Source organism: Maylandia zebra, linkage group LG16, assembly GCF_041146795.1.
Source record: "Maylandia zebra isolate NMK-2024a linkage group LG16, Mzebra_GT3a, whole genome shotgun sequence".
Taxonomy (NCBI): domain Eukaryota; kingdom Metazoa; phylum Chordata; class Actinopteri; order Cichliformes; family Cichlidae; genus Maylandia; species Maylandia zebra.
In genome coordinates, this window is record NC_135182.1 from 1,536,811 (window position 1) to 1,550,000 (window position 13,190).

General features: G+C 42.4%; 1 protein-coding gene across 2 annotated transcripts in view; it reads left to right on the forward strand.

Annotated features, from left to right (window-relative positions):
- Positions 1–13,190, forward strand: part of LOC101464205 (contactin associated protein family member 5) — a 138,374-nt gene that overhangs the window by 92,960 nt on the left and 32,224 nt on the right. For both annotated transcript variants that reach the window (XM_076874660.1, XM_004571566.5), the window contains exons 11-14: positions 604–710; positions 4,624–4,743; positions 8,322–8,522; positions 12,726–12,882. In XM_076874660.1, the coding sequence (XP_076730775.1) occupies positions 604–710; positions 4,624–4,743; positions 8,322–8,522; positions 12,726–12,882 (585 nt within the window). The remainder of the gene's footprint in view (positions 1–603; positions 711–4,623; positions 4,744–8,321; positions 8,523–12,725; positions 12,883–13,190) is intronic.

Sequence of the window (13,190 nt, forward strand, 5' to 3'; positions counted from 1 at the left end):
GGGAAGGAAGAACTTCCTTTAAGTTTTATTTCACGAGCTCAGTTATGATGAGCGATGATGGATGAGGGACCGTGTACAGGGGAAGGCCTCGAAGGAGACTGGCCGGGCCGATCCCCGTGTACCAATGAGAAGTGAATGAAAGGAGGGGGGGGGGAGAACAGCAGGCATTCACACCCCTCCCTCAGGCTGGGAGGGGTGTGAATGAGATCCCGCTCCTGACATTCAGATAATATCTCCACTTAAATGTTTGCTCATTTAAACATAGCATACAAAATCATTATTTATTATTAGTAGGAATAAATTGAGACAGTAGAGTTAAAATTTTCTCACCGTTCGTTCATGTGCATGGTCTGAAGTTCAGCTGATGAGTCCCCAGACTGTGAAACGCTGGTGCTGTTGGTGAACGGTGTGTGCACATTATGACTCTTCATGTAAAGTCGAGAGAGTCACCCCAACAACGTACAGTCAAGCATACAGTGGATCGAAATGTCGTCGTGCTGGATCAAAGGTTCAAACTGTGGAAATAAAGTGATTCAAATGTCCATATATCAGGTACAATCACTAAGTAAATGAGTGGATTCCTAAACTGTGCTTTCTTTGCAGATGCCTTCCTAACCTGTGTGAGCACGGAGCGCGCTGTTCTCAGATGTGGAGCTCTTTCTCCTGTGACTGCTCGGGGACGGGTTATGCTGGAGCGACATGTCACAACTGTGAGCACTTTGTCTCACTTTCATTTCTTCACCTCCTCTCAAAGCCGCCATTACATCTGCCGCACCGCCCCATTTAGTCTCGGTCTGCCGAGTTGTGTCAGTCGATTCGGCACACATCCGCCAGCCTCGCTCGTACCTTTCTTCACCTGTGCAGAGCAAAAAAAGCTGTCCTGCTTCGACTTGACAAGACCTTTACAACCGATGCTGCTATTCTCACTTTCAAAATTCTGAGAATCTTTTTTCGCTACACCCTAAATAGTGTTAGACACTATTTAGGGTCTAAAGACTGACTCTGCATGTAGGAGCTTTTCCTTACGGCTGTCATTTTATGACATCGCCTTGATATTTGCTGTGGAGACGGCTGTTGGAAAGTATGTGTGAAATTCCCCTGCCCCAGAATACTGATATCTTGTTTATATGCAGGCAAACACAGTCGTGTTTGGCTGATGGAGAGAACATGGCAGATAAGATCATCTGCTGAATTAAAAATAGGGCCTTTCATCAACTTCCCCGTAAACACGTGAAATCAACTTTTCTGTCTGGACTCAAAACCTGAAACCTGACAGAGTCTGAAAACACTCAGCAGATTCAATGACATTCAGAAATGTCTGGCTTCATCTCTGGAGTTTGCACACACACACACAAGCCCATTCAGCTATCTTAGTGAGGACCTTCATTGACGTCACGGTTTCCCTAGCCTGACACTAAAACCACATTTTGAGCCTCAAAAATGCTTCAAACTTGTGAGGACCATGAGTGTGTCCTCACAAGTGACTGTTGGTTCTCACAAGTATAGTAGAATGCAGATTTCGGTGCTCACAAAGATAGCTAGACAGGAACACACACACATACTTCTCGTGCTGAGTTCAAACTGCATGACTGTGACAAAAAGGTCTCATTTTGCCCTCTGGGTGGTTTTAGAAAACACTCCACTGGACAGCACCTTACTATCCTGGTTATACTGGCTGGCACTAGCATCATAACTGAGACTTGTTAGCTTTGACAGATGCAGTGGCTGGAAACATTCATTAGTAAACTCGAGACTTATGTGGCCAAAGGACTGATGAGGTATTTGTCATCTTTCCTTCCACAATCCACAGATTCACTGATCCTCCTGCAGTGTTTGTGTGTGTATGTGAGTCTTTGGCCAAAGTGTTCTCCAGGTCAGTTTCAATCAGACTGTGTAGCTGTGAACTGATTTATGTTTGTGCATCTATAGATGAGAATTTGTGTCTTTCTAAGGCTACGTCCACACGTACACGGGTATTTTTGAAAACTGAGATTTTCCGTTTTCGTTTTAAAAAACAATCCCGTCCACACGTAAAGGCAGAAATGAAGGAAAACGCTGCTATGAACATGCCAAAGCAGCAGGTGGCGCTAGATTCCTAACCGTGTAGAAATGTTGGCCAATCAGAAGTCTAGAAGCCTCGGTGGGAAAAAGTAAACAAAGCTGGGGCATAGAAGCAGAACAGTCGTATGTGTGGAGGGACAGTAACTGTGTGTATATGTGAGCATTTAAACACTGCAGAGAGTAGAATTAACAGTATTGTAGAAATTCATTTCACCGAAACAATAACGTGGCGCACACTGTGACGTCAAAAAAGGCGCACAGCTTTGACGCTGCGTTTTCTCCGTTTTTCTCGTCCACACGTAAATGCAAAAACGGAGTTTTAGAAAATATCCACCCTGGCCGGAGCTTTTAGAAATCTCCGTTTTCAGTGACCGAAAACGGCGTTGACGTGTGGACGAAAGGTGCAAACGCATAGAAAAATCTGCGTTTTCAAAAATACCCGGGTAAAAGCTAATTACTGAGTTCTTTTCCTTTGTAACCACACCCTAACAAAAACATGATTACCATATTTTCCGCAATATAAGGCGCACTTAAAGTCCTTTACTTTTCTCAAAAACCAACAGTGCGCCTTATGTATGAATTCTGGTTGTGCTTACTGAGCTCGAAATAATTTTATGTACACAGCGCTCAAAAATCTGTCAGAAACCGCACTGCTTGATGGATTGTTGGAGCATTATGGCTAATCTGGGTCTTAAACTCTGTCTGCTTCAGGTCCCAAAGTCAAACAAACACACAGCATCACTGAGAGTTAAAAACTCGCTAAATTCTTTCATCTTTAATAAAATGATCAGTGTTGCTGCTCTACCAGGTGTAACAATTAAGTTAAACATCAGGCATCCATGAAAACAGGATTTATTACATTTAACGGAGTCAGAAGTTAGCAGGAAGTTAGCTCGCTAGCTTCCACCGAAACATGATATAGCATGTTCTGACTGAGAGATTTCTGAGAAATTAAAACGTACAGCTCTGCTCTCACTTCCAGCATAAATGAAGACAGAAAACTAAACAGCAGTGACGTTTGTAGGGTTACTGAAGTTGGGCTAGCTGCTATATAATGATGTGCTACGTGAGCGCTAGCAAATAGCTATGTTAGCATAACATAAACACACTGAAGCTGGAGGATGAACGCTAACACTTTTCCACTCGATAAAAGTTAAAGAGACAAATGTAATCGCATGGCAGGATGTTATAAAAGGACCAAACTTCAGTCAGGAGAACAACTGAGATAACCCATCCACAATACGAGGTTAGTCATTAATCGTGGCTCAAAGAAGTGACAGTTCGCCTTGTAACCGGAAAGTTGCGGGTTCAAGTCCCGGCTCGGACAGTCTCGGTCGTTGTGTCCTTGGGCAAGACACTTCACCTACCGCCTACTGGTGTTGGCCAGAGGGGCCGATGGCGTGATATGGCAGCCTCGCTTCTGTCAGTCTGCCCCAGGGCAGCTGTGGCTACAACCGTAGCTGCCATCACCAGTGTGAATGAATAGTGGTATTGTAAAGCACTTTGAGGGCCCTGAAAAGCACTATATAAATGCAATCCATTATTATTATTATTATTATATACTACAACAACACGGGAATAGAGCCGCTGTGAGAGAATTCAGCAGTAATGAATCAATGGCACGGAAGTGGAGGAAGCAAGACTCTGACTGTTTTGTTTCGTGTAGCCGGGCTTATAATCCAGTGCGCCTTACGGTCCAAAAAATAACGTTTGTGAATATTTTTTACAAACACACAAGGTTACAAAATTCATTTCACAGCTACACCGTCTGATTTACAAGTACAAAATATTTATGAGCACAGTTTGAGCCCATAGGGGTCATGTCTGTTGTTTTAGAGGTAGTAACCTGTGAGTTATGATGGAGCATGAACAGGATGAGCTACTATGTCGCTGGTGTTCTGGTTCTTCAGGCACTCGGGGGCATCATCCTGCCGTGGGTCTAAACTAAAGGTTCGTGCTGTCATGTTAGTCTTTCGCCTCATCTGGCTCTTCAAAGCAGATCCTGTGGTATCTAGAGGAGCTCACAAAGGCCTGTGCTGTCATGTAGTTTTAATTGTTCTCCTTGAGTTTTTTTGCTTTTCTGTATTTGGATGCTTTGTGATGTCTCTGCCATTTATCTCAGTTTGTTACATTGACTTCTATTTTTGAAAAACATGGCGTACAAATAGGCTGACTTGACTTAATTATTTTCATCAAATAATAGAAGTTATTATGAAGCCAGCAGCAGGCAGTAACGTTTGTTTGCTGTCCTTTCATCCCATTAAAATGACAGTCACTGCCACAAACAAAGGCCTCTGTTAGTGTGTATCTCTGTGAAGATGTTTAAGATGTTCCTTGATGTGAATCGATTTGTGTGGAGGACACTGGTTCAGGATGTTGGTGCCATAATTAGCATAAAGAAAAAAGCCAAAGCATGGACATCGTTCACTTCTATAATACAGCACAGAGTTCATACATTTAGATAGGTTTTGTGTATTCATGACTCATCCAATCGAGAGCCGTCAGAGCGTGGGCTGATTGTTGGACGACTGACTGATTTCTGTCCCACTCTGCATCTTGCAGCCATTTACGAGTCTTCCTGTGAGGCCTACAAGCTGAGTGGCAGCTCATCGGGCTTCTACTTCATTGATCCAGATGGGAGTGGTCCTTTGGGGCCCACACAGGTATACTGCAACATGACAGGTGAGATCATTGTAGACCTCGTGTTGTCACCTTTTACTCCATTCAACATCACCCGAGAACACAGAGAAAGCTCAGAGTAAAGAGTGCACTGGCTTATAGATTAGCCTGCATTGATCCAGAGCCAGCAGCAGTCTAGGCGACCTCCTGAGGGTTTTTAAATGCATGTTCGGTGTGTGTTAAACACAGATTTAATCTTTCATTTGTTTCCAATCTTTTGGTTCTTTATGTATATGCAGCATGCTGCCTTTTGTTGCCTCGATCTTTAATCAGAGGGAAAGGTTTTCATGGTGTCTTCATGAATGATGCTTCAATTAAAAGGTCATCTTGTCCACTCAAGTATGGCTGAGAGCAGAAATGTGGGATTTGTTGCTTCTCAAATCAAAAAGATTACAACTTGGCACCGGGTTAGTTCAGTCGGATGAGCGGGCGACCGGCTGGGGTCGAGTCCGACCCGTGGCCCTTTACCGCATGTCTTCCCCTCTCGCTTCCCTGTATCCATCCAATAAAGCCAGTTAAAAATATATTAAAAAAAGATTACAACTTGACAGGCTTAGAGATCTTGAGCCCCCTCCCAGTGGCCTCCAGAGGCTCGGGTCATTAACGTCAACAAGGGTTAATCCCCTGCACAGTGCATTTCATGACAGTAATTCTGGATGTTTTGGATGCAGGGCGAGTCACGGTGCCATGAAAACGTTTAAACTGTTAAGTCGTTTGAAGGAATGCATAAATCTGCACATTTCTTGGGTAAAAGTTTTGGTTTTGACCTGATCCCAGCTCAAAGTCACGTCTGCAGCACTCGCCGTGCTGCAAACAGGAATATCCACATTCATTTTCACAGAAATTTGCCCATTGATTTCTGAAATCTCGGCAGTTATCTGTTGCTCGTGGAGAAACGAGGAAAGTTACGTCGAGGCAGAGGAGTCGATAAAATAATTACGAATGTTGCTGTCGGCAGCACAGATATCGACAGTGATCGCGTGGCACCAGGCTGCGTTTGGGAGAGGGTTGGTGTTGGTGTTTGGGAGCTGTGGGAGCAGACTGATGTCACCAGTGTGGGTGTTGTGATTTGGGAGCCAGAAAGAGCTTTTGATGGCACAAACACAATATGCTCTGTGTCACCTGAGATGTGACTTTTGACAGACAGGCAGAGGGACACGAGCTGATCCACAGTCTGCATGACATATAGGACAAAACATATTGAGTTTTGACACTCTGGAGGCCGTGCTCGTCACCGCGCTGTCACAACTTTCCCAGCTGCTTCGTCCCTGCAAGGTTAATGTAGCAGTGATGACATTACAGAGCGAACGTGGTGTTCTCTGCTGCTCTCGTCCAGGGTTTGTTTTTTCAGTCGTCTCCTTGAAAATCTCAGTCGTTCTGCAGCAAATATGTCTCAACTTGACCTCAATTAAGGAATCCATTAGAGATGTAAATAACTGTAAGCCTGCCAACCTGATGAGAATAATCATGAAGTAGGACACAGCCGTCTGATTTTATCCAGAATATTCTGTGTTCGTATGTGGATACGAATAAAATCAGGTTCTTTTTCAAAGTGTAGGGTTTGAAGTAGAGATGGACCGATCCGATATTACGTATCGGTCCGATAAAAAAAAATGTAATCCGATCCATTAAATATCACGAAAGCACCTCACAAAACTTGCCACACGCCGTAACTCAGCTCATAACCGTAGCACGTCGCAGCAGTATGCATCACCTGATAGAGCGGCTGTGTGTATTTGTAGCCTCGCTACCAAACCAGCATTTCATCTCCGAGGAAGTTTTCCCAGAGAGAAGTAAAGCAAGTGTGTAAGTTCATCTCTGAATGTTTGTAAAGCATTCCTGTGTTAAGCTTAACAACCGATATGGAGCGACTGCCTCTCTCTCTCTCTCCTGCTGCTACTTCAATCGTGACACTGATCAATGATCAGCTGATCGGCTTTTCTGTCGCGAGTCCGTCTCTCTGGTTTGTTTTTGGCCCACTTTGCACCAGAAAGAGGAAACCAGCGGCTGAACAACCGCAGCACGTTTAAGCTTGATCAGCTGCTGTTAGAATGTATTTAATATTACTTTCAAGGTCAAGGTCAAGGTTCTTTATTTGTCACCTTGACCTTGACCTTGAAAGTAATATTAAATACATACTTTCTACACCAGGATCTTTTTCTACAGCTGACGCTGGTAACTGTGCAGGGGCGGATCTAGCAAAGTTTAGCCAGGGGGGCCGATAGGGCATGAACAGGGAAAAGGGGGCACAAAGACATACTTTTCTTTCTTATTCTCATTTAAAATGTCGAGCTTTTAATAAATAATTTTCTGAATCTTACACCCAAAGTTTTAATCTTATGTAAAATGTATAGAAGTCCATTACTGTATATAGTAACTGTTAAGTCTAAAACACCCCAGTAAGCTGTAGTACGTTTTCCTTTGGGTACCATCTGTGCAGTCTGCAGTTCTGTTGAACAAAGATGTTGAATCTAATTATTCTTGAAAAAAATTATTTATTTCTGTGCATTTTTTTTCACACTGCATTAAATTAAAGTTGATTATGTCGATTAATAAACTCCCAGAGAGCAGCCATTTGGCTTTAGCATCATGAGGTGGAGGGTGGGGGGTGGATCCCTTTTTTTTCGTCAATAACAAATGATAAGTCATGTCTTTGTTTGTTTGTTTTTTACTTCAGAGTTTTGCCAATCAAGTCATTTTCAGTTAGCCCTTTATGGCCGGCCGGAGCGAGCACGTTTTGCATAACTATTTTTAAATCTCGGTAGAATTGCGACCACATAAACTAGCACAATAATTTTTGTTGCATATGAAACCGGAGGAGTTGTACTTACATCTTATGCATTCAGCTTGTCCTCGGTCACGGTTTCCTTCCACATGTAGCTTTGCAAAAATTGCATAAAAGCATTTGTAGCAACAAAAACACAATATTCCAGAAACAGGCTTTGCCGATCTGATCAGCTGTTCATAAGACTTCCTACTGGGAACAGACGTCAGCGCGAACTATCGCATGTCCGCCATTACCGTCCCGAAACGCGGTAGTTTTTTCCTATAGAGCATTTACAAAGATATGCTGGTGTTTTTAAAATTCATGTCTGAGTTTATGGCTTTGTGAATAGTTTCTGGGATGCTTCGAACTCAAATTACACTGGAAACAGTTCATTTCGATGCACATGCTGGTTTTTTGCAAATTTGCATTAGAATATTTATTTTTGTTTTTCCTGCAGTATATAAAAAGAAAACTATGAAGACACTCAAAATAAATTTCCTGTGGTTGGAAACTATTTCGTGCAACTTTTTTCTATTTTCAGTTTCGGGTGATGAACCTCTTAAATTTCTCTAACTAGAAATATTTGTAAAAAAAACCAAAAAAGATTTTCTATACGATTTTTTTGTAGTTTATTCTACTTTTTTGCAATTTATGTAATTACTACGGACTTCATGCATGCACATTATTAACATTTGGGATATAACAGTTGTGTTGATGTATAGCAACTTGAAATGCTCCCAAACTACAGCATGTATCTTGGTGCAGGAGGTGCTGATGTTGGCTTCACAGTAACGCGGGAACATTTTTCTTGCAGAGAAGAAGGTGTGGACCGTGCTGTCCCACAACAGCACAGCTCCGGTCACAGTTCAGACCTCATCCCTTCAGAAACCTCACGTCATGATCTTCAACTACAGCGCTTCGGCCAAACAACTACGTGCCATCGTATCTGGGTCGGAACAGTGCCAACAGGAAGTGGTTTACAACTGCAGGAAGTCCCGTCTTTTTAACACAAAAGGTCAGTGGCTGTCCTAAAACATGTCCCGTGCTGTCACCAGTACCACATCACTGAGAACAGCTGCACTGGATTCAGACGAGTAGACACTGGACACGTGCGTCAGCAGAAATACAGGGCAAACCTGTTTATATGCTCTTACATGCATTTGCTTGCTGACCCCACGGCTGGCTCCCCCCCACTGTGGGACTGAGTGGTCTCATCCAAATGAAGCAGCTGAACGTTGTGTTATTTGTGTTGCATTGTCAGGCTGTCAGCCCGGGGCCACGTTGGAAGCGGCTGCCCCCTTCAACATCCCCTCGCCCACTGCTTCCCTACTCTTGTTATAGTTTAACAATAACCTGAAAGGCTGTGTCCAATCTTTTGGTGTACATTCATCTCAGATCTCTGGCACCTATGGTGTTCCAAACATCCGAGCACTCGCGCTTAAAGCATGAAAGATTCATGATTCTGCTGTTCCCTGGGTAGCATGTGTGCACAAACAAACAAGTTCATTATCACCCCAGACATCAAACAAGAGCCAGAACAGCGTATTTCATAGCTGCGTGAACACTCGAAGAAACAGTCGGAGTTTTGTAACGGCCGTCTTTGTTGTTTGGACGCTCGTATCTCCCGTGGAAAAAAGGTGAAATGTCTTTTTGTAATCCACTTCTCTGAGCGTGCAGGTATAAACAGCATCCATTTAACCAACAGTGTTACTCAACAGAATATGCAAATCGCTCTTAGACGAGATGCCACTCATCGTGCTAATTTAGCAGAAAAAACAACAGCAGTAGCTGTTCAAAGGGGCCGCTGGGTTTTCTGGTGCAGCCCTGCCAAAAACATCTGAAGTTCACCTCCAGTTGTGGCGTTTTGCTGTGCAGCATGTCCTCTGACTGCCAGCCTGAACACAGATGTTCAGTCATGTCCTCGTACTGAAACCACGCAGCCCTGGTGTGATTTGCATTTTAAACATGTTGTTTTTTCTTTATTAAATACTCATAATGAACTCAGTTTGCTTTGAGGCAACTGTGGCTTTTAATGTGACAGTGAATTAATATTAAACATTCACAACAGCGCTTTAATTACTCGTCTTTTTGATGTCCTATTCAGCAGTCTTCTTTGTTCTTTTCACATTTTCTTTTTTATCTAGCAAGATTTTCCTGTAGATGCATCCTTTATGAACTTACCCTGGAATTTACATCAGACGGCTCACTTTTTAAACACTTGTTTTTAAAGCTGTGCTAAAGTGGCTCCTAGAAAATAGAAAATAGCACCAAGTGAAAATTGGTTTGTCAGCTGTTGCACCGTCAGGTGACTTTATATTGGGACATCTGTTGTCTTATTTTTAACACAAAAAAATTCATTATGCAGGAAATCAAATGAATTCAAATGATGTCATCATTGATTCCAGTGTGGCTCTCAGCACCACCTGCAGCATCACAGCTAAGCACACAGTGAGTGGAGTCAGGCGCGAGAGTTCGTGCCAGACCGTCCTCCGTCCATGCGTCCACTTATGCTTAACAGGATTGGACGATAGGGGCAGCGCCACCTGTTGCCGGTGTGTGTAAAACGTGGGGCAGAATATTTGAGCTGTAACAGCAGAAGCTTTGTTTGTGTCCTCCAGCTGTCCTGTTGTTGGCCCGTGTCCTCCTTGTCCACCCCAAAGAGGACATATTTGAAAGAAATAGCGCAACAGCCACGTGTCTCTGCAGCATCAGGTACAACCATCAGACAGGTTACATGACTAAGACTGATGGTGCACAGTGTGATGTTGCAGTGAACCTGTAAGATTACTAAAATGGTAAAAGGTAACTGCAGGTGCAAACATAGACAAATAATATGGACAGAAGTGTTTCTGTTCTCTGATTTTGACTGGAGGACAAACCGAGACCTCAGTGTTAATTGAATTTAAACAGGCTGTGTACTTGGTTTGAATGTAATCCAGAGTAGCTGAGAAGCTTAGAGAAGGTTGTAGTCGTCAGGCTGTTAAGGTGCAAAACTTAATGAAGCCTGAAGCATTGTCACAGGAGTTTTCTGGGATCGTTGCTGCCAGCAGCGACAGAGGTCAGTGTATTGAATCTTTTTATCTTAAAATCTGCATCCACTGCAAAACGCAGCATCACCCAAGCTCTACTCGCTCTGCTTCAGTGCTGCTGGACGATCAGGAAGTGGATGATACTGACCTCTCTGAGCTGTGGTCTTCATTTGTTTCTCATTTCTAGAGCATACATACAGACTGGAAATATGAAATATGACTCTAATTTAATTAAACCTTTGACTTGAAGTCAATATTAACTCAAGGACAAATTTATCTGACATGTTAAGTTAGATAAACATTTTCAAACCACAAATCCTGATTTTCCATTGCAACAATACAAAATTTCAATTTGACTAAATGACACAGAAGGAAAATCCTGTCCTGTGGGACCTATTGTACTACAGGACAATAAGTCCTGTGGGAAGAAGGAGCACTGATGTATTCCCTCCCCCTCACATATTTATAGCTCAGAGTATATTTAATGAGCTGAATGCTGCCCCTGCACTGCATACAAACCTTCACACGCTGATTTAAATGTAGGGCTATTTGTGTTTAGCCCACAGTTTGACCCCACACACAGACACACAACAACATTTCCTAGTAGTTCCCACCATGTGCACTTTAAAGTTGTCATCCCCCTTAAATAGTAGCCCTCATCTGTGTGGGTGCAAAGATTGTGAATATTAACCCTGTCAGAGCCAAAGCATCAGAAAAGATCAAACTGAGATGTTTATTAACCCTTATAACAAAATCCACATTTGCTTTTGCTGCATCATGTTGGATATGATATATTTTTATTCTATATTTATTCTATACATGTGATACATTGATACATGCATGTGATACATTGATACATGCATGTGATACGTTGATACATACATGTGATACATTGATACATGCATGTGATACATTGATACATACATGTGATACATTGATACATGCATGTGATACGTTGATACATACATGTGATACATTGATACATACATGTGATACATTGATACATGCATGTGATACATTGATACATACATGTGATACATTGATACATGCATGTGATACATTGATACATGCATGTGATACATTGATACATACATGTGATACATTGATACATACATGTGATACATTGATACATACATGTGATACATTGATACATACATGTGATACATTGATACATGCATGTGATACATTGATACATACATGTGATACATTGATACATACATGTGATACATTGATACATACATGTGATACATTGATACATGCATGTGATACGTTGATACATACATGTGATACGTTGATACATGCATGTGATACATTGATACATGCATGTGATACGTTGATACATGCATGTGATACATTGATACATGCATGTGATACATTGATACATGCATGTGATACATTGGGCAACGATGTATCACAACAGTCATTTCTGTGAAGGAGACAGGAAACACATTTTTCCTGTCAGTATTCAGCCAGTTAAAGGATGTGATTAGAGAGACCTCTCCTGCAGGATGTATTGATTGTAGCCTGTTGTGGTTTGTGTTCCTGTTTGATGTCTCAGGACTATTTTAAAATGTGCAGCGGACAGCGATGAATACACAGGATAAAGATGTGGATTATTCCCATCCTTTGTAATGCAAATGTTGGTGCATACTCATTGTTCCTGTAGCTCCTCACTTATGCATACAATTAACATTTGTGTCACCAGTTTTGCCAAAGTGATGGATGATGTTAAAGTGAGTTTCACAGGGATGCTTCCGGCCTCTGACCCCACTGCTCACTGCTGTGACATGTATCCATACATAAATCTTTGCCTATAATGCTGCAGGATGAGAGCCCCCCAGCATGTAACACTGATTATGCATTGTGACATGTGGCTTAATGGGCTTCTCCATGCCAGCTGGCCTCTGTGCAGAGCAGGGTCACACTGATTGAAGCTGTTTAACCCTTTAGTTATGTTTTTGGTTTCAGGTAGTGTGGCGTCATTTCACTGTTTATCACATCACAGCATTTAAAAGAAACAATAATAATAATATTTTATTTCATACTTCTTTTCGATGGTGTTGTTGTAAATTAAAAGAAAGAAACTGTCTTTGGGTTTCATGTTGTTTTTTAAAGCCAGTGGTTTTACTTATATTTGCTGTACTGTGTGAGTCCTTTGCAGCGGCGTGCTGACTGTGGTTTGGTTGCAGATGGCAGTCCGCTTTCGTGGTGGCTGGACCGGGAAGGAGAAAAGAGGAGCTACTGGGGAGGCTTCCTGCCTGGAGTTCAGCAGTGCTCCTGCAGCCTGGAGGAGAACTGCATTGACATGAACTACTTCTGCAACTGTGATGCTGACACAGACACATGGTACAGACAGCGCACACATGGCTGCTTTTATTCACGTCATGAACACTATTCTGTATCCTGTAGGTGAATTATAAAACTGCTACTGCAAAAAGATTTAAACAGCTACCAAAGGTTAAAGCGAACACAATCAAAAATGATGATAAATCATTTAAACCTCACGTTGATGTAAAAGAGTCCAGTGCAGCGTTCTAGATTTAGGAAGCGAGACCTTCTGTTTCATCTTTACATCATTTGCATCATCACTGGATGTGCTGCACACACTGCTCTGCCTTTGAAAGCTTCTCGAGCCTCCCTGGTTTTCTGATAAA